The sequence below is a fragment of the Dreissena polymorpha genome, chromosome 8, assembly GCF_020536995.1.
Source record: "Dreissena polymorpha isolate Duluth1 chromosome 8, UMN_Dpol_1.0, whole genome shotgun sequence".
NCBI classification, from domain to species: Eukaryota; Metazoa; Mollusca; class Bivalvia; order Myida; family Dreissenidae; genus Dreissena; species Dreissena polymorpha.
In genome coordinates this window covers 60580141-60603369 of record NC_068362.1, presented here as the reverse complement: position 1 = coordinate 60603369, position 23229 = coordinate 60580141, and the positions used below count along the sequence as shown (strand labels likewise).

At 33.7% G+C, this 23229-nt stretch overlaps 1 protein-coding gene across 6 annotated transcripts in view; it reads left to right on the top strand.

The window, feature by feature from the left end:
- The first annotated feature begins 22 nt into the window (after positions 1-22).
- Positions 23-23229, top strand: part of LOC127842412 (AT-rich interactive domain-containing protein 5B-like) — a 44770-nt gene continuing 21563 nt past the window's right edge. For 4 of the 6 annotated variants that reach the window (XM_052371904.1, XM_052371903.1, XM_052371901.1 and 1 more), the window contains exons 1-7: positions 267-583; positions 6907-7120; positions 15598-15843; positions 19226-19359; positions 19936-20089; positions 21636-21688; positions 22042-22139. In XM_052371904.1, the coding sequence (XP_052227864.1) occupies positions 290-583; positions 6907-7120; positions 15598-15843; positions 19226-19359; positions 19936-20089; positions 21636-21688; positions 22042-22139 (1193 nt within the window). In that variant the 5' untranslated portion in view covers positions 267-289. Of the gene's footprint in view, positions 105-266; positions 584-6906; positions 7121-15597; positions 15844-19225; positions 19360-19935; positions 20090-21635; positions 21689-22041; positions 22140-22966; positions 23065-23229 lie in introns of those variants that run through there. The other 2 variants (XM_052371902.1, XM_052371900.1) reach the window with 2 other exon arrangements.

Sequence of the window (23229 nt, the reverse complement as noted above, 5' to 3'; positions counted from 1 at the left end):
TGACGTCATTGATTAGTGTCTAAATATATCTTATTGTAGAGGTTACATGTACATTCTGAAATAACAAATATAAAAAAGATGAAATGGAGGACGTGAAAGTGAGGGTAAATATGAAATATTTTATAAACATATAATTTATCAATGTACTATATATCTGTTTATATATTTTAAAGCCGAAATATGCATTTAAACGCAGTTATTTATTGTGTAAATGACCTACTTTTATTGAAAGCTATTTATCTGATATTTTGCGGAGTGAATTATACATGATGATATTGCATGGATTGTTATGGGGCGTCTTAATGGAGAAAAAATTATTTATTTGCAGAAATTTGGACCGGCGTGTGGAAAGCATGGATCAAGTACCTTTTATAAGGCATTTAAATACAGAAAGGGTGGAAATAACAAAATTATTAGTATTGGACAGTTTTTCTTTATGAAGATACTAGACTCCATTCCTATATGCATAGCCGAGTTACAACTGGTTTGGGAGGATAAACATTCTTCGTCCGAGCTCGCAAGTGTGCGATTGTATTTTTTGCCAGAATGTACCCCTGATGGGAGGTTGCCAAGTCACGGAGAGGTAATTCATTAAATAATGTATACATAATTAAAATAAACATGATAATTATAAATTTATATTTTATTCACACACATATATAATTCATTAATTCAATTAAATAGTATGTTTCAATATAATACCTTTATTTTGTCTTTATTACAAATATTTGTTCACATTTATTTATTTATAATTTATTATTTATATAATTTTTATTTAATTAATTATTTTCCTTTGCGATTCTCTGAACCACGTTTTTACATGGTTCGTTTAAAATGAATAATATATAATGGTTTGTTAACATCAAAGGTTTATGTCGTATGGTCTTTGTACAAATTATGTTTTTGTTGTAATTTATTCGAGTTTCAATAAAAATACGTGTTAATTTGCATATTTATATCCCGTATGTGAGTGGAGCTTTAAAAATAAAATAAGTATATAACAAAAGTTTAAATTGTTATATATATATAATTTTTAAACTGCTAATGGATTTTCGGATAGGTGTGAGGTAAGATCAATAAAACATTTCTTCAGCTTCGCAAACGCTGGCACATCATATTGTCGGGGGTTCAGCACAGGGAAATAAATTAATGTCAATAATGTTCGAGCACAGCGGACGCGTGTATTAATAACATGTGGCAAAACAGGGATAGATAGCGCGGCGTTGTTTTCAATGAAATTTAACTCCGACAGATTATACTACGTATACATTTAGGCGTGTATACTGAAGGATGATTTGTACAATTTTGTTTACAACAATGAGCACGTTGTGTGTAATATTTCACTAAACGTTATGATGTATAGCAGTAATGACAAAATTACGTGATTTTTGTTTATGAAAAGAATTTATAGCTCTTAATTAGTAAATCGTGATTTTCTATTTATGTATTTATTTATTTAACACACTTAATTTAAGACACATGATAAAATTTGTATTATTTTAATATGAAGTTACATATTTAATGGCTCGTTAATAAGTGGTGAGTTAAATTGAATGGGCCGGGTTATCGTTATAGCGTCGAATATGGCAATTTAATATAGATATAAATAATACGATTCTTATGTTTATTATTAAAATCGTTGTTTTCTCTGCCAGACCTAATCATTGCAGCCAATTATTTCCTTTCTGAGAGGTTAAAACTTAATATTTTCAATTGCAAATGAACTGCCGGCTAATCGCGCAACTCTAACTGTCAGCGCCAGTCTTTGTTTAGATGTTAAGCTCTTTAATAAACAAATGAAGCCCAACTACCGGCTTAAAAGGGAAGTGTGTCAGTGATACAATACGCAAGTGTTATATTGTAAAGCTAACTGTAATCGACATCTGCTATCAACTTACGCACCCAATTTGGGCCCCAATATAATCAAGTGAAGTGCATTCTCCGATTGACCCTTCAGGTGCCCCAGCATGTTTCAGTTTGGCAATAACTTGAGAGATGTTAATTTTCTATCTCGCATACTTGTTATTGTCACGTGTCTACATTATTTTGTCGGATTGTATTATATTGTATATTGACCTAGGTTAGACTTGCGTTTAATTATATCATTTAACAATTCATGTTATTCTTATTCTACTATTTGGAAACACACCTTTCTCTTATCATACCAATCAAGTTAAAACTGATAGATAATCGTCTGCTAAAAATAATGTTCAGCATGCGTAACAGTTATACCACCGCCAGAAATTAATGTTTGAACTATTTTAATGTTGATTGTGATTTATCTAACCACACCGTTTATTTCACTCGTGGCGATACAGATTTAATATTTATATACTGAACGATAAAATATGAAGTGACTTAGTTCTCTATTCGTTAACCCGAATCCCATATAGACAATCGATATTGGTTTATTGTATTGGAAAACAGATAAACAGGCGGCTTACGTGTCTCTTGAGCTATTAATTGAAATATCATTACTTTTAATGATAAACCTAGTTTCGGTGTAATACAAAACCTCAACTGCTGCTTATCGCTTCGGGTTAAAAATTGACATTTGCTATTCGTTACATCTGTAATACACAAGGCCAAGTAGCTATTTGTACATGTGTTCATTCAATTATGGCGCACTGCAGATAACAAGCTAAAGACTGTTGATAGTATCTCGCGTTTATTTCCCCGCGCTTTAGTAGACATGCGGTACACGTGAATACATAATCGCACCAAAGCGATGATGATATGCCACTGTTATGCTAAATCTAGCATATTGGTGCGGTTATAAGAGAACATCCATAAATTTAAAGTTGTATTGATAAAAACTGTGGCTTTTTATTTTTACACAAAATATTATATTATATTATTCAGTGATACCAGTATTTCATAATGTCGTATTTGAATTTGTCGCCGCTCAATTGTAATTCATCTGAAAATAGAAGCAACAGGATAAACGAAATACTTTTGTATCATGTTCGCAAGCACGCGCTTGTCTTCGAGAATTTATCGTGACTTTTATAATTTCTTTCCATGCATGTCGGAAGCAGTTTTAGCGGCGTGAGTGGTCCCCGTATTGATTTTTGCCTAAGAACTGGTTTTGTTATGTTAATGAATACATATTGATTCGCTGATGGTAATTATGTTTGCAACATTTGTTGTTTCAGAGTAATTATTGTGTTGAAATAAATATGTCGCTGTAATGAATGAGGCGCGTCACGTCTTGAATTTCGTGAAAGTTGTCTTGGATCTTTATGTTGTTGCTTTCTGTTGTTTCAAATAAAATTATAGTTCTGTAATTACAGAATGTATTTTTTCATTTTATGTGTTCTGAACTTTACAGCGTTAATCACTGATCTGATGTACGCATTGTATCATGCAATAATTTTGGTTAAGATTATATATGCATGTAACTTCTTTTAAATAGTTATCAGATTGCAACAAACTTGTAACCGTAGTTGCGATAGATTTTGTGTTATATTCCAAATTTGGGAAACTTTCGTAACATATGAAACGTGTGTTATTATTATTATTATTATTATTATTGTTGTTGTTATTATTACAACACGACAGACTTAATCCGCATAAATATACTTTGAAATCGAAAATTTCGTCGTTTAGTGATGAAAGTCGTATTCCGGAAACTGCCGATGTTACACGATCGTAAAATCAAGGTTGTTGCGTCAAAAAACGGCTGCACGTGCAATTTTGTTCGGGAAGCATTTTAGTCTGTGCTATTTTATCGAATAGTAACATTTTGTTTTCTGTACTTGCTTTAGTCAAAGACCTAGAATAAATTCTAGGTCTTTGCTTTAGTGAAGAATAATTTTAAACGTAAATATATCATCTAAACCGGTCAGGTTATTTGATTAATGCATTAGCATGCATGCAAAGTAAAAGTACGATTGCCCTTTTGTCGAACTTGTTTATCGATAACGATATGGCAATATAGTTTCAGCAAAAATCGTTTGCGATGTAAAAATCGAACGAAATATAATACATCTCAGAAGGCAATAATTTTAAGTCGGGATTGATTAGATTATAAACGAGAATAATGGTTGTAAAAAAGATAACAAAATTGTCTTTTTGATTTTATCTCGACGTCGTTAACATATTCACACAAGCGCGCTTTATTTTTATTAAATCATCACGTTTATGTTCAAAATGGGAGTTTGTTTAACAAAATAAACGAGATAAAGAGACCTGATATATATTTGAACATGTTATAATCACATGCACGCGGCATCAGTTGCACCCCCTGCTCTCCCTACCCGAGCTGCTCCCCCCAAAAGCTGCTGCCCCCTCACAAAATCTTTACAATTTAAAAAGTTAAAAATTAAATTATTTTGACATTTTTTTTGTTTTGGAACTGTTTATAAGAAATGGACAATTTTAAGGCAAGCGGTTCCACGCATAATCCCAAGAAACTATGTTTCTCATGAGAACCTAGGTTCTCATGAGAACCTAGGTTTTTAAATGAGAACCTAGGTTCTCATGAAAACCTAGGTTCTCATTTGAAAACTTGGGTTCTTGAAGCCATGTGCAATCTTCAAGCGAGAACCTAGGTTCTCATTCTGCAATCTTCAAGAGATGTTCTCATTTGAAAACCTAGGTTCTCATGAGAAACCTAGTTTCTTGCGGTTTGACGCATATTCCCAAGAAACTAGGTTTCTCATGAGAACCTAGGTTCTCAGAATGAGAACCTAGGTTCTCGCTTGAAGATTGCACATGGCTTCAAGAACCCAAGTTTTCAAATGAGAATCTAGGTTTTCATCAGAACCTAGGTTCTCATTTGAAAACCTAGGTTCTCATGAGAACCTAGGTTCTCATTTTGAGAACCTAGGTTTTCATGAGAAACCTAGTTTCTTGGGATTATGCATCTTACCGCTTGCCATACAATTTTAGGGTTTTGTAAGGGGTCTAAGCTGCTGGGAAGAGGGGGTTGCAGTTTGTGCGGGGGGGGGGGGGGGATAGCAACTTGTGCAGATTGCCTGTGGTTATCATGGTGAACAATTGTTTGAATGTTAAGCCTCACAAATAGTGTAGCCAGTGTAAAAAGTTATGTATCTAATGACGATCTTGCAATCTTATTTCAACCATGTCTTTTTTGGATCTGATCATATTATAATAAAGGAACTTTTATTTTAAGTTTTAATAAATTAATTACATTTTCACAGTGAACACAGTTTTATTTATAATGAAAATGTTAAAATTAAAAATACATGTTATATGAAAATCATAATAATATAAAACATGCTATTTTGAAAAAATGACACAGGGATTACATGACTACTTGCACTTAAAAAAAATAAATGACCGTTTGACAGATTGGCACTGTGTCCTTTCAAATACTAGCTGGAGCACTGAGTGTTATGGAACAAGAATATCATCTTTTTAGTGAAACATGTAGAATCTAATTTGCAACTATAAAAATAGGTTATTTTTTGTAAAGTTTACCTTAATTACAGCACATTCCAAGATGATATCGCCCTCTTGGTGCAAAAAGGTACCATTTAAACAAGAAGGCACATAATGGTACCTTTTTGCACCAATGGGGCGATATAATGTCCATTAATATATGTTAATTGACTATTGGTGTGTAGAATATGGTGATACATTAATTTGGACCAGTTCACAGCTGATGTTCCATATTGAACAAGCTGCTATACAAGACCAAGGTGAGTATGCCAGCTGTGGACAAGTCCAAATATATCATAGAATTGTTCACCACGCTCTTAAATAATCATTTTATTATATACCTGTTATATTAATTCTGTTATTTTCTTTGATTGTGTTTACAATTTATTCAGTATCAACTCTGCACTAAAGTTGTGCGTTCTTAGTTCTCTATAATAAGCCCTCAGAAATGAATTGGATTAGAAAAGTAACCTATGTACAAATGTATGTTTTAATTATTTAACTGTGCTTTATCAGATATGTCAAAGGTCAAGATAAAAGACCATGTAGATTATATAGATTTTTCATGAATGAAACTTTCGCAGTAGACTGACTTGGTAATATTGTGTTAAATTGAGACTATAATCCATATAAAAATTAAAATATTGGGCAGTCAAATTGTAAGTATGACAACATCTGATTGGATGATATAAACTGGTTTATGAGTCTTGTTCTGTGAAAGCTGGTCATAATGCATGTGTGTAAAGTGTTGTCCGAGATTAGCATGTGCAGTCCGCACAGGCTAATCAGGGATGACACTTTCCGCCTTAACTTGATTTTTGGTAAGGAGGGACTTCCTTGAAACTTAAATTACCATTAAAGCGGATAGTGTCGTCCCTGATTAGCCTGTGCGGACTGCACCGGCTAATCTGGGACGACACTTTACGCACATGAATTAAACCCAGTTTTCTCAGAACAAGACAAATATAAACTGGTATATAATGATAAAACATATGAGGCTTACTCTGGGAACAAGGGCTCAATGCATGTGCACAAAGTGCCATTCCAAATAAGCATGTGCAGTATAAACAGGCTAATCAGGGACAACACTTTTTGCTGTAATGGATTTTTTCATTTAACCCTTTCCCACTTAGAAACATATTTTGGCGCAATTGTAGTTTCTTAAAAAGTAACATGTAATTAAATATCTTTTTTACTATATTGAAGTTTTAAAGGCTTCGTTTCCAACCCTTAGTTATTGATGAGCAGCAAACAGCATAAAACCTGAACAGACTGCTAGTAACTTGCAGGCTGTTCTGTTTTTATGCTGGTTGCAAAATTCATTTTCACTTTGCTTCTTATGGGGGAAAGGGTTAAAGAAAGTCACCATTAGAACAAAAATCAAGTCTAGACGGAAAGGCACACTGCACAGGCTAATCAGGAAAAAACTTAACGCCCACAATTTTGCATCAAACCTCTTTTGGACAGAGTGAGGTTAATTTATTTGTTCATGATTTTCAGGATGAAGTCCTCGCGTACTATGAGAAGATAATTCTCAAACTGAGTGACTTGGCCTCGTTGATTGTTCATGATGTGTCATGGAACGAGGGTCGGATGGCAGTCACTGGGCAGGACCATCCGACAGAGCCACGGTACCGGGAACTTGCGGACACATTCTCCATGAACAGCTATGGACTTGACAACAGAGACATCCAGAAAGAACAGAATGCTGCAGGTAAGTTATGAAGCAGGGGATGAAGATCTATCTATGATACTTTCTGCTTTTATTGTAGTTTTTGTTTAAAGGAAGTCTCTTTTAAGTGGGAATCCATTTTTGGGAGGAAAGTGTTGTCCCTGATAAGCCTCTGTGGACTGCGCAGGCTTATCTGGGACAACACTTAATGCACTTTTATTAACCCTTTCAGGGCTGGAACCGAATTTTAAAGGCCTTTGCAAACAGTTTGGATCCAGATGAGACGCCACAGAACGTGGCGTCTCATCAGGATCCAAACTGTTTGCTATTTTGATAGTATTCTTAGAAAAAAAACTCGAAGAAAATGCTAATTTTAGAAATTCAGCAGACAACATTTTAGCAGACTACAAATTTCCCAGCATGCAAAGGGTTAAGCCTGGTTTTCCCAGACTGCTACTCATTGCATTATAAGTTACACCTCATGTATTATTTAATGCCCAATCAGTTGCAGAGGGGATCATTCTTAAGTTTTGATAGTTTTATATTTCATGTGTATGTAATTGTTAAACACAACCTTTTTATGCCCCCCGGGTAGGGTGGCATATAGCAGTTGAACTGTCTGTCAGTCAGTATGTCCGTCTGTCCGAAAAAAACTTTTACATTGGCCATAACTTTTTCAATATTCAAGATAGCAACTTGATATTTGGCATGCATGTGCATCTCATGCAGCTGCACATTTTGAGTGGTGGAAGTTTAAGGTCAATGTCATCCTTCAAGACAAAGGTAAAAAAAAATAAATTCAAAGCGGCGTTCTCATGAAGCTGCACATTTTAAGTGGTGGAAGTTCAGGGTCAAGGTCATCATTCAAGGTCAAAAAAAATAATTTCAAAGCGGTGCAATAGGGGGCATTGTGTTTATGACGAACACATCTCTTGTTTGAAGCCAAATATGGGAAGTACTTTTGTTAGTGCCATTGTAAATATGCTTAGTATAGAGATGAAGGCATTTCCCTTAAGGTTTATAAATTGTTCTTATATTTAAATTCATAACTACAGTTGTTAAAATTAGCCTTCTAATTTTTAAGCGATACAGAACAATGAAATTAACAAATAAATGTACAAGGCTTAATACTTGATATTAATGAAATAGTAATTGTATTAAAATTAGTCATCTGTATAAAACACTTTGTGATCTCTCAGTTCAGTTTTGTTAATATCTTTTTATGAAATTCCTGAGTCATAGAGTTATGTTTCCTTGAATGATGTTTTATCTACTGTGGATACTTCTGTTGCCTTATGTCCTGGTAATTAAAATGATTCAGTGCATTCAATGGATGCACTATTTGTTTAACTTGTATGGCCGCTTTTTCAAGTGCTCCAGTTTATTTTCCAGTGCCTTGTACTATTGTTCTGAGTACTGAGATGTTCAAGTGGTTTATTCAAATAAAAGCAGTTCAGAAAATTTAAGGCAATATTCCTATCTTGTTTAAGAATAGGTTGTCACATATAGTCAGGGTACTCATTAATAACATTGTTTATTGATTCAAATGTTAACGTTTCCACTTTTGGTTAACAGCTGTTACTGATATTGTTTTTTCCATTGACTGTCTTGTTCTTGACTGAATTATACTATCATTTATTTTTTTATGTTTGTTTTTGTTCCAAATATTAACAAATATATTTGTTTTTAACAATTCATTAAAATTTCATTGTTCTTAAAATTAACTATTTTTAAACATTTAAATAATTTAAGTTACTCTGTTAGAACTCATGCATAAAAAATATGAGTTTATTAAATCATATTTGAAGTTAATTTACATATTCACCGCACCCAAGTTTTAGGTTTATATGTCAATTTATTATTTTTTAAACATATAGGTTTAAATTGTAACAGAGCTGGTCGTAGTTCTTGATCTAAACGTGTTAGTTTCAGAGACGTAACTTATCGAGCTGATTCATATTCACTTGAATTTCATTCCTGCATAAATTTCTTTTAAAGTACATAAAACATGCAGAAAAATATTATTGAGAGCTGAATTGAGTTACACATAAAAAAGCTTTTAAATAATACACAGAATTGGATATTATCACATACCATAATATTTTTTTCAGAGATGTAAATTATTAACCTAATTAAATATTTACTAGAATTTCATTCAGGCATAAATATCTTGGAAGAGTACATAATACATGCACTAAATTATTATCAGCATCTGAAATGAGTAACACATAAAAAGTCTTTAATACACTGAATTGGATATTATCATCTGCCCTGTATTTCTGTGATCACTCTGCCAGAAACCTCTATCTGATTTCTTAGGAAGCGGACATTTAATACACTTTTGCACGCATCTATTGTTGAAGAGTTGTGGATTAGAAACCAAATCCATTGTGAAACTAGACTTGTTTTTCATCTTGCACACTTGAAGCTTTTAAGATTTAGTCAGTCAATGAGATAAAAAAATACTGAGTTAAATAGAAAGCACTGTGGTTTTCTGTTTTTGAGCCTGGGTTAACAAGGGATATATGACTGCTATTTAGAACAAGTGTTGATAGAGCTTCAGATATTAGTTCACACTTCAATAGCCACTTTGTCAATATAACTTCCAGGCCTCTGTTTAATCAGTGTACAGTTACACTACTTTATACAATATACATGTTGACAACATTGATATATACATGAGATTCATATATTTCATATGGTAATGACTGTCAGAGTTGAAGTGTAAGGTAATTGGTAAATAAGGCTGTCAAGTAATTTGACTAGACGCAAAATAATTAATTTGCTTGTTCATAATTTTTATTTGCATATAACAGTGATGAAGTTATGTGAACTTGTTCATTATCATATATTTTTATTTGTTGTTTATTACTTCTTTTTTTTTTTGCCATTTGTTAATTAACCTTTATTGTGAATACATCTTTGTTTTTATTACAAACATGACAACAAAATCAACAAATCCACGAATACTTAAATGTAACCAGATTCTATTTGACATATTTTGCTATCAACTTTGAGTAATTGCATCTAAATTGAGATAAACCTGTGTGAACTCTATTAAATATACATACACACAGCTGATAATCAGTTTTTATCTATTCAGTGATCTATAATGGCCAATAAATCAATGAAGCATTTCTCTTTGTTTATGTTTATGATATAATATAAACCTTTAATGTTCCAATGGCCATTGAAGATTTGTACTCAAATATTTTTTAGTTGTCAGTTTTGTTAATTAAGATTTTTATGTTATGTATGTCCTATCAAATAAGTGTGTGTATATATTGATAATGTATTTGATAGAATAACATATGAAATATTTTCACATAAATGTTATAATATTTAATTTGTATTGTAGGAAAAGGTATTTATTTCATATAGAACTAAAATTCTTCTCTACGCTATTATTGTATTTGAACAAAAGAAATTGCTAAATTAATTTAAATGAATTTAATTGAGTTATCATTTGTTCATGCAGACGCTGGGAGGAAATTAACTTTCATGTTTATTTGTCCCTGTATATTTCAAAATATGTTAATATCCTATCACAACTTTGATAAATTACAGATTTATATTTCTCATGTGACTGAAATAAATTTGCAAGCGGTGATGAATTTCACACAATGAAATCTTTAACCTTCGCAAGCCTATTGACTGTTTATAACAGACTATTGGGTTACACTTAACTGAAATGTTAAAAATATCTTGTAAGTGTCATCAAATGTACCTGTAAACAACTGAATTTATTTCAGGCAAGTAACTGTCAGAACTTATGGCAGGTGAAATGAAATGTTTAGGATTGCAGGACTTCATCAATACAGCTACTTGAAAATTTAATCATGGATTATTCATCACTACCCCCCATGATAATTGAGCCAGGCTCTGGGAAAATGCGCCTTAATTCATTGTGTTTAAAGTGTCGTCCCAAATTAGCCTGTACAGTCTGCACAGGCTAATCAGAGAGGTTACTTTTCTCTTACACTGGATTTTCATTTAGAAGATATTTAGTTGAAACGAATAAATCCATGAAAATGAAATTTGTCATCTCTGATTAGCCTGTGCATATAGCAACGGCTAATATGTGACGACATGTTACACACGGGCAATAAGCCCTGTTTTCTCAGATCACAGCTCATATCAGCAAGATATATGATACAGTATTCAAGTTTTATAAGGGCAAAAGAACAAAAATAATCATTGATTCCCATGAACATTTTATCACTTGGCCATCATGTTAAGAATTGTGTAAGAATAATGAGCCAATTATCAACACAAGCTGCTTGCAATTTACAACAAACAAATCTTGTCATTTTCTATGCATTTAAATCCTGTTGTTATGTCTGGCAACGTGCCAAAGTTGTCAATGAATATAAGACAGCTTGTTAAAGAAACATTTGATAAAGTTGTTTGATTTATTTCTCTTTCATGTAAAATGGTCTGTGCTTAATTGACTTATTTAAAGTCTATTCTATTTATCCACTTCAACAAATATCAATACCATTCAGTAATATTTATGAAAGAATGTTTAAATATTCATATGTTTATTGTTATTAAACATTAAACTATCTGCTCAAGAAACAACATTATGTTAAATTCATAATAATATCTTCTTTTTTTTAATCATTATAATATCAAGCAAAATAACTGTATGTTTACCACATAGAAGAATCTTGAACCTGCACAATAAAGTATGCATGTTTATATGAACATAAGCCCTTTGCATGCTGGGAAATTTGTCGTCTGCTAAAATGTCGTCTGCTGAATTTCTAAAATTAGCATTTTCTTTGATTTCTTTCAAAGAATTAACCATCAGAATAGCAAACAGTTTGGATCCTGATGAGACACCACGTTCTGTGGCGTCTCATCTGGATCCAAACTGTTTGCAAAGGCCTTCAAAATTCGGTTCCAGCTCTGAAAGAGTTAGTACAATAATAACAAACAACATGTGTCTAAGTTGACATGATGGCCTTGAAACAATTGTTGTGTTTGTTACATTTATAATGTTAGCTGATGAATCGGAATGATATTTCAATAAGAAAACCTGATTTGTGTCAGCGATTGAAGTGTTATTATATTATTGAAATCAGCCGTGAGGTTGTCTTTATCCGGTTGCATTTTTTCGTTTGGTTTTGATTTTAAATTTTTGCCCATTACATGTTTTTATTTATTTTTTTATTTTTATTTAAACAGTTCTTATAATTATTGTAACCTTTGCATTTTATTGATTATTTCTTATCTTGATCTGTTTAGAAATTACAGCCTTGAGTTAATTATAACGATCAGTTACAGTCTAATTAGTGGTAATGGATGTTCAAAAGAGGGTGTATATAAGTATTAAAACCTTAACTTTCACATCAGTGTACAGTATTTTTGTTTTTTCAAATTTGGGTTCCGGTGTTCAGCCCCTTTCCAAATGGAAAAAGCCAGCACTTATTTCCGATTTGTAGTAAAAACGCAGCGATTTGTCTCGATCTAAAGGGACTGGGCCACCATCCCCAAAATGTTGAAAAACAAACACTGGTGTAGTGATTATACGTACAAATCAATCACTTTGTAATTACTTGAACTTTTTGGCCTTCTCACTTTGGGACAGTATATTGGGAATCTGCATGTCCTTTTAGTAAATAATTAAAGGAACAGAGTCCTATATACCCTTGCCTATTAGCCTTGCTCTGGGAAGAACGGGCTTGTGCGTAAAGTATCGTCCCAGATTAGCCTGTGCAGTTTTTTTAGTTTCTTCTCAACGAAAATGCAGTCTAGACAGAAAGTGTCATCCAAGGTTTATCTGCGAGGACTGCACAGGCTAATCTGGGGCAATACTCCATTGACATGCGTAAAGCCCAGTTTTCTCATAGTGTCTCGTTAGGTAAAATGGTAATGATGCACATAAAAACAATAACAGTTATACTTAGCCTTGCAAGCCTTAGGGCTTGCAGATGAACATTTGATATTTTGATTTCCATAGTAACATTTACTGATGCTATCAGTGCTTTTGCAATCTTGTCATGCTCCTTTATGAGTGTTGAGCGTAAAACTGATCTATCTGCTTTACATATCTGTATCAGATACGCAGGTTTTGCGCACTACCCTCAATATTTGTACAGTTAAGATTTGGCTTAAAACCTCATTTATTAAAAAACAATATTCATTAAAAAATACTGCCGCGAGAAGCCAACAACAAATACAAACATTAATAAACAGAAATCAATAAAATCACTTATCAACCAAAGATTAACACTTTTAAAATCGTTCATTTATAACTTAACTTTTGTTAATTTAGTATTAATTTATGACTAATTGATGACTTATATATGCTTGTCAACTGCTATAAATCTCTTCAAACCTCACTTTTATTTTCAAAACCAAGCCAGTAGTAGTTTTTTCTCCAAATGCATGGGAAATGAAAAATTAAATATTTGACCTTTTATTCAAAGGCTGCATACAGTGATGAAATGTAGAAACACAGTTACTAGAAATTTGAGCTGCTTAATGGTTTGTCCAATATAACTGCTGGCCTATTCTGTTTCATTGAGAATTATTATGTTTTAAAGTGTAGAAAATAAATATATTAAGTTTGAACTGAGTTGATACGCTTGTGTGACCATGTGATTGCAATTTGTATTGTGTGTATTAGGTTCATTAGATAGCATCAGTATTTTTTGTGTTTATCTATATTGGAAAAACATATTTTGAGAAGCATGTTTACATGTAACGAAATGAGTATTGTTGATTGGTAAATTTATTCAGACAAAGTCACAATTTTATTAATTGTTTGTTTGTTCATTTTTATGTCCCATGGCATCTACTGATCTGGTATTATTTGCCATACAAATTATATTTTAATAAAATTATTGTCTATTAAATCATCTCATCATCACATCTTATCATTATAAATACTTGAAATAAAAAATATAATTAATTCAATTTAAATCTTGAGGCAAAATATGTTACAAAAAATTGTTAATACCGGAAATTAATATCTGTAAATAACTTTATCTATTTTTATGCCCCACGGCATCTTTTGATCTGGTATTATTTGCTATACAAATTATACTTAACTAAAATTATTGTCTATTAAATCATCTCATCTTATCATTAAACATACTTGAAGTAAACAAAATATAATTAATTCAGTTTAAATCTGTAGGCAAAATATTTTACCAAAGATTTTATGTAATTACCGGAAATTAAGTCTGTAAATAATGTTATCTATTTTGTAGTGCTTTATCCTTGCACATATTTGAAACACTAGGGCATTGTGGGACAACTTGAGCCTGGCCACTTAACACTCCAGTCATGGACATACATACTATTAGATGGATTTAACTCCATTCTTATCTAATGAACATTTAGTCTTTATGTAAGGCCTTCCAATTTCTTTAGTTTAAAATCCAAATCAACTCTGTTATTAAAACTTATTGACATTACTAGCAATGTCATGCTGCAGAATATATTATTAAGTTGTGTTGTTGTCTGCACATAATTTACGTCGAAACAAATAATAAAAAAAAAAAACAATATTTTTCTTTGAATGACATTCTTAAATTACCCATAAATGATGTATATTTAATTGCTTATGCTAATTTACCATCAACAGACATATAACAACTTGTAATTTGTTTGTGTTGGACAATTATGTGAAAGTAATTGCTTAATTTATGTCCCTATTTGTTGGTGAAGCATATAATGTATGTAATTTTCATCCGTTTTGATAACAATCTCTGGTTCAATAAGGTCACAAAGAATGTTGGCATGTTCTGGCAACCCGTTTCAATGCAAGGGAGGCTATTTGTAACAAAGTTTTATAAAAAAATTTACAGAGTATTGCCCCATTATTTAAAAATGTTACACAATGAAATAAATGTTCACATTTACAATTTATCAGTTTTTGTTCACATTGAACTGGTATTATTTGCATTCACATGACAACTATATTGTTCTTATTCAATTGGTATTGTTCACATTGACTGGTATTGTTTGCTTTAGTACTTCACCTGTATTGTTTTCATTGGACTAATACTGTTTGCATTCATATTCAATTATTATTGTTCACAGTCACATTTCACTGTTAACCCTTTGCATGCTGGGAAATTTGTCGTCTGCTAAAATGTCGTCTGCTGAATTTCTAAAATTAGCATTTTCTTTCATTTTTTTCAAAGAATACTATCAGAATAGCAAACAGTTTGGATCCTGATGAGACGCCACGTTCTGTGGCGTCTCATCTGGATCCAAACTGTTTGCAAAGGCCTTTTAAATTCGGTTCCAGCACTCAAAGGGTTAATGTTCACATTCAATCAGTAGTGTTCACATTCTTATTCTGTCATTATTGTTTTCATTGAATCAGTGTTGTGCATATTAAACCAGTTTTATTCGCATTTCATAAAGCAATGTGACACAAAAAAACAATGACATATATGCTCTGCTAAGTCTTGTGAAACCTGACAATGGCTTGCAGATAAGTAATATATATTTTGATTTCCCTAGTTAGATTAACTGGTACTAAAAATTGATAATTCCAGAAGAAAAGCTGCCCAGCAACCAGGACACGTCGCCAGGCGTGGTCGTCATGACGTACCCGCGCTACTGTCGCTATCGCTGCATGGTGAAACGGCTCGAGAACTGTGAGGACAAATGGATGAAGCACGTACTCGTTTGCGCAGTGGGCGGGTTTGCTGCGGCCAATGCAAACAACCGAGTCTACTTCTGCCGAGATACGTTTGAGCACAGCGATTTAGATGACTTTGAACTGCGCTGTGATCACTTAGGTATGCTTGATTTATTGGAATTGATTGATTTCTTATCTGATGCTTGTTATGCCCCAATGAGTAGGAGGCATAAACCTTTTCCCAGTCAGAAGCAAAGTGAAAATGGCTATGTGCAAACAACATAAAACCAGAACAGCCTGCGAGTAATTGGCAATCTGTTCAGGTTTTATGCTGTTTGCTGCTTATCAGTACCTTAGGGTTGAAAATGAAGCCTTCAAAACTTGAATAAAATAAGAAAGGTCCTTAATTATATTTTAGTTTCTAAAGGACTGCAATTGGGTCAAAATACGTATCTTAGTGGTAAAGGGTTAAGTATTGCACTTGCATGTGGCTTTCTGTACACACATACTTGTGTTTTGAACTCCCTTTTAGCTCATCTATTTTTTGAAAAAAAATTATGAGTTATTGTCATCACCTTGGCGTCGGCGTCCGGTTAAGTTTTATATTTAGGCCGACTTTTCTCATAAAGTATTAAAGCGATGGCATTCAAACTTGATCCACTTACTTACTATCATGAGGGGACTGGGCAGGCAAAGTTAGATAACTCTGGCGTGCATTTTGACAGAATTATGTGCCCTTTTTATACTTAGAAAATTGAAAATTTTGTTTAGTTTTGTGTTTAGGTCCACTTTATTCCTAAAGTATCAAAGCTATTGCTTTCATACTTGCGACACTTACTAACTATCATAAGGGAACTATGCAGGCAAAGTTATGTAACTCTGACTGGCAGTTTGACAGAATTATGGCCCCTTTATACTTAAATTTAAATTTGTTTAGTTTTGTGTTTTGGTCCACTTTACTCCTAAAGTATCATAGCTATTGCTTTCAGACTTGGAACACTCACCATCTATCATAAGGGGACTGTACTGGACAAGTTGCATAACTGTGGTTGTCATTTTGACGGAATAATGGCCCTTTTTTACTTAACTTTGAATATATGGTTAAATTTTGTGTTTACAACCGCTTTACTTCTAAAGTATCAAGGCTATTGCTTTCAAACTTCAAATACTTTCATACTATCATGAGGGTACTGTAACTGGCAAGTTGAATTTTACCTTGACCTTTGAATGACCTTGATTCTCAAGGTCAAATAATTAAATTGTGCTAAAATTGCCATGACTTCGTTATTTATAATCAGATTTGATTGATACTTTGACAAAACAACTCTTGCCTGACATTCCACAATAGACTCCACCCAAACCATCCCCCATGCCCCCCCCCACCCGGATTTCCCCCCCCCCCCCCCCAAAAAAAAGAGTATTTTTTTGCATTTTTTGGAAAGATCATCTTAAAAATGACCACATCCTCACACTAAACCCCCCCCCCCCCCAAAAAAAAAATTATAAATTATATATATATCATATATTTAATTTTTGAAAGACTGTCCAACTATCCCACCCAAGAATCTGTCCCCCTCCAATGTTTCTTTTTTATTTTGCATCTATATTTCTTATTTTTGGAAGATAATGTCATAAATGACCACACCTCCACACTATACACCCCTCTCCACCCCACCCCACCATCTTTTTTGATTGAAGTATTGAGATAGGTCCCTTCACCTTTAAAAAGAAACATAGATGAGCGGTCTGCACCCAGAAGGCGGTGCTCTTGTTAAATTTTAAGTGGATGGTGCTCAAACTTTCCAATTAATCACTTTAATTGTGGATGATTTTTAGAAAGGCGCTTAGGCTGTGATGTTTTTCTGCAGAACTATAGCCCTTGTTATGTGTTTTCCACTATATAATATCTAGCTGCCTGAGGCTTGTGTCGTCAACTCCTCTTTACCTAATGGGTGGATCTAGCGCAAAGTTTTACAGTTGAATCACCTGAATGGTTAGATGATTGTAATGGTAGGAATTTTGTCTGTGTTGATTTTTGGCAGAATTATGGCCGTTTGTCTATTTTTCTGCTATAGAAAATAGAGTTCCAACTTTGGTGTTTTCAACTCCTCCTTAAATACATGTCCCAGATATATCTTGCTCAAACTTACACAGTTAAATGTCCTTAATGTTTAAATGATTAGACAGAAATCAATTTTGTTGATCACCTTTTGTCATTTGATAAAGTAGAATATATACTCCCAAAAGTTTGTGTTTTAATTCCTCTTTAAATGCTGGTTAAATCTCTCTCAATTGTTCACAGGTTAATAACAATAATTTGTAGATGGTCTCAACAAAAGGTTAATTGACTGCAACAAGTTTTGCCTGTATTATGCACCTTTGTTTTTCTGTCTTCTGTAGAATAAATAATGGATTCATCAGTGTCCTTCTAGTGTCCAAAGAGTGTCAAAACATGTCTTGGTGGGGCTTCTGTGACTGTAACACATTTCTAGTTGTTATTAGTACTTCAAAACCATAGATATATGCACTCATATTAAGAAGTTGTTTTGTCAGATTAGTGTAATTTAAATAAAATTGTGGCGCTTCATGTGTAAATGGATCTTATGCCATATGCAGCCAGTGTAGTTTCAGACCAGCCTGAACTCTTGCACAGTTTGGTCACGAGTCAGCACATGCTTATCAGGGACAATACTTTCTGCTTTAATGAAGTTTTTATGTCCCCCACTATAGTAGTGGGGGACATATTGTTTTTGCCCTGTCTGTTGGTTGGTCTGTTTGCGCCAACTTTAACATTTTGCAATAACTTTTGCTATATTGAATATAGCAACTTGATATTTGGCATGCATGTGTATCTCATGGAGCTGCACAATTTGAGTGGTAAAAGGTCAAGGTCATCCTTCAAGCTAAAAGGTCAAATATATGTGGCCCAAATCGCATATTTTACGAATACTTTTGCAATATTGAAGATAGCAACTTGATATTTGGCATGCATGTGTATCTCATGGAGCTGCACATTTTGAGTGGTGAAAGGTCAAGGTCATTCTTCAAGGTCAAATATATGGGTCAAATTGCTCATGTAATGTCACTTCTGCAATATTGAAGCTAGCAATTTTATATTTGAAATGCATGTGTATCTCATGGAGCTGCACATTTTGAGTGGTGAAGGGTCAAGGTCATCCTTCAAGGTCAAATATATGGGTCAAAATTGCTCATGTAATGTCACTTCTGCAATATTGAAGCTAGCAATTTTATATTTGAAATGCATGTGTATTTCATGGAGCTGCACATTTTGAGTGGTGAAGGGTCAAGGTCAAGGTCATCCTTCAAGGTCAAACGTCATATAGGGGGACATTGTGTTTCACAAACGCATCTTGTTCTTTGGGGAAAGTCTCTTCTAAACAAAATTTCATTCTAGGCAGAAAGTGTCATCCCTGATAAGCCTGTGTGGACAGCACATGTTGATCTGGGATGACACTTTATGCACTTGCATTAAACTCCATTTTCCCAGAATAAGGCTCATATTTTCAGTTTTCCATTTTCAGCCCCTAACTTTAAGGGTCGCCCAAAGAAGCGTAGGGGATCATCATTGAAACGGGACCCTGCCAATGATTCGTCAGAGGAGAGCAGTTGCTCTTCAAGCTTCTCAGCACAGAATGATGCCAACAGCAAAGTCAGGGTAACAATCATTTGTCATGGTTTGCAGAAAACATGCAAATACCCATGGCTAGTTGTTCATCTCAGTGTCTAAAGATTGTAAACTTGTGAAAAAAAATTTTTTATAAACACAAATAATGTAGTTATCTATTTATTCCATTATATCTGCCTTTATTTACAACATGTATTAAAAAAACTCACAGATATAAACACAATTACAATCTGATGTATATGCTTGCTATATTTCTCATTGTGAAAATAGTGGATTTTAAACCATACCAACACAAAGGTCGTAAACAAAGTAAACTTTGTCTTGGAAGCCAATTTTTGTGTTTGCTTATTTAAAACCGGCTTTTCTATTTTAAGCTTAGATATTCTGTATATTTACTCTTAAATACGCGAGATTTTTGAAACCAAACCCCGTTAATCTCTGTTCAGTCTGGTTTACCGGTACATCTCTGTTTAGATTGGTTCCAAACTCTGTTTAAACTGGTTCCAGTCTCTGTTTAGGCTGGTTTCCGCCTCAGTTTTTACTGGTTTCCATCTCTTTTGAGACTGGTTCCCATCTCTGTTCAGACTGGTTCCCATCTCTGTTTAGACTGGTTCCCGTGCAACCCCGCTTCGCAATGGTTTCCGTATCGACCAGGGGAAGGTGAGCAAGGATGAGCAGACGTTCCTGATGGACCTGCACCAGTTCATGAGGCGACGTAACACTCCTATTGGTCGGATTCCAAGCCTTGGGTTTAAACAGAGTATGCAAAACAAGCACATTGGAATTATAATTGTTTGGAATACTGTATAATCATTATTTGTGGGATATTAATTTTCGTTGATTTTGTGGGGTGACTGATCCATTAATTTAACTTAAATATATCAGAAGCTAAACAACCTTATTCCTTATTTTTTCCGACATTATAAATCCCGGATTTAAAGTGTCCATGAAAAAGTCTGTTTTTTTAACAACGAAATTTCATTGGGACGAAAAAATTTAATTTCATAGTATTTATTGAATAATTGTGTTGTTTCATTTTCAGACTAACAGTAGTAGTATATTGTTTGTTTTATTTGATAGATATATTTTTATATAACTTAATGACTATATGTTATTAAAATGTGACAGTGGATTCCGAACTGTGGAAACTGTCTGTTTAAAAGGAAATATATATATTGAAATACTCTATATTTATCATATTTATTGAGAATAAAGCAGGTCTTTATGTTCAACATATACCAGTTGTTCAAACTGGATTAGAAAACAAGTTTTCAGTTATTGAGTTGGTGTCTGGAAAAATTGGGCTTAATGCATGTCCATAAATTATCTTCCCAGATTAGCCTGTACAATCCACAAACACTAGGGCAACACTTTTCACCTAGCCCTTACAGTGCGGGAACCGAGTTGTGAAGGCCTTTGCAAACAGTTTGGATCCAGATGAGACGCCACAGAACGTGGCGTCTCATCTGGATCCAAACTGTTTGCTATTCTGATAGTATTCTTTGAAAAAAAAAGAAGAAAATGCTAATTTTAGAAATTCTGCAGACGACATTTTAGCAGACGACAAATTTCCCAGCATGCAAAGGGCTAGACTATTTTTCCTTTATAAGAGACTTCCTTAAAAAAAAATATCCATAAAGGCAGAATATGTGTTCCAGATAATCATGTGTGGACTTCACAGGTAAATCTAGGACTATACCTTAGACACATGCACAAACCTGATCCTCCCAGAGCTTAGCTCCATGGTTTATTGTCCCCTACCAGTTTCACTGGAGGGGACTTATGGTTTGCGCTCTGTGCGTCTGTCTGTCTGTGAGTCTGTCTGTCACACTTTTCTGGATCCTGCAATAACTTTGAAAGTTCTTAATATTTTTTCATGAAACTTGAAACATGGATAGGTGGCAATATGGACATTATGCACGTCATTTCATTTTGTTCCTACGTCAAAAATTCTGGTTGCTATGGCAACAAATAGACTAGAAATACTGCTGTAAATGGTGGTTTTCTGGATCCTGCGATAACTTTAAAAATTCTTAATATTTTTTCATGAAACTTGCAACATGGATAGATGGCAATATGGACATTATGCACGTCATTTCATTTCGTTCCTACGTCAAACATTGTGGTTGCTATGGCAACAAAAAAAAATCATCTGAAAATGGTGGATTTTCTGACAATGGTGAAGCCGGTAGGTGACCATATTGCCTGACAATAGCCTTGTTAATTTTTCATCGGGATTTGTACGACTTTTGTTCTTCACATAAACACAACCCTGTTATTTATTGCATGATTGTGTTATGTTTTAGTTGACCTGTTTCACTTTTACACTTTGGCAATGGACATTGGAGGCTATGAACAGGTAAGGTTTCCAATCATCAACTTATTAGATTACATGTCACCAACTTTGAGAAGATCAAATGAGCTACCTAATTGTTTGTGGGCGTTGTCGCTTACAAGTTACAAGTCTTTTGTGTGCAATTCTTATTCCTAATAATATTATTTACTTGTTGTAAATCCATATCGTATTAAATTGAAAAGTATAAATAGTAATGATGGTTTAAATGATAATTATGATGACCTGGTCAAATGTGGGCATGTATGTTCATCAAACACAGATTCTTGTTTCAAAATGTAATTTGACAGAAACATTCCAAATCATCAAATATTCCTTGGAAACATTAATTGCATGCATTAAAATAAAAACTATTTCAGATCTCTAACAAACGTATGTGGAAACATTTGTATGACAAATTGGGCGGAAATTCCGGTTTTACAAGCGCAGCCACATGTACCAGGCGACATTATGAAAAGTAGGTCAAGCTGGAAGCCATTTTTTTTAGAGGGGCACAGTTTTAGACACAATCAGTTGCTTGCTAAAAGAGCTTCTGTGTTTCAGTGTTTTCTGGTCAGTTTTTTTCTCAACTTTTAAAAAAACATTCTGTTCTACTTATCCTGGGGTCCGCAAATGAGCTTTTGTTAAAAGTTTATGGGTAAGCTAGTTTCCGTAGGCCAACTTTGGTAATTTGTTGGAAATTGGTCAGAATTAAGAGCCATTACACTTAGAAATTTGTGATGAAATTTGTGATGCAAGCATATATACATAATGCAATAATTTCATTTGTGTATTCATTTGGGGCACATTAGGTCAAGGTCAGCTTTGAAGGTCATTGTTAGTAAATGCAGAAAATAATTTGCAATCAAAATCAAGGTTTATATTTATTGCAGAATATTTTGCAAATTAATAAAATACTTAATTACTTGATAGCTAAAATAACCTATGTATTTAACAAACAAGTTGATTTAGAAAAAAGTGCCATAAACTCTTACAAGAACAAGAAATGTCGAGCGCGCTGTCCTCCGGCAGCTCTTGTTTACATTGTTTCCCATTAATATGAACTTGTTGAGGAGACTGATTATTAAACACTTGATATAGCATTTACATGCTACTATAAGAATTTTTAATAATCTTCAAATTGTATACTTTGACTTTCCAAATAATAAAAGTTTCTGATTTTCCTTTATCCTATTTATTCACCTAATAGACGCACAATTTTAGCAAGCTTTGATTGTGTCTGGAGCTGGATTAATTGTTGTGACCTTGTTGTTTTATTGGTTTTGTGTTGTGACCCTTTTCTAGATCACGGCTAGGCGACAGTGGAAGTATATTTATGATGCGTTAGGTGGTAATGTAGGCAGTACCAGCGCAGCCACGTACACGAGACGCCATTATGAGAAGTAGGTCGCACGTTAGCCAGCATGATATTGCACGCATGTACGCCTTGTAGGGGGCGGAATATATTTGTATGAGACTGGCTTTGGAGCAAATGAGGTTTATTGCATGTGAGGAAAGTGTTGTGATGTGCATGTGCAGTCTGCAATGAAGAGACTTCCTTTAACCCT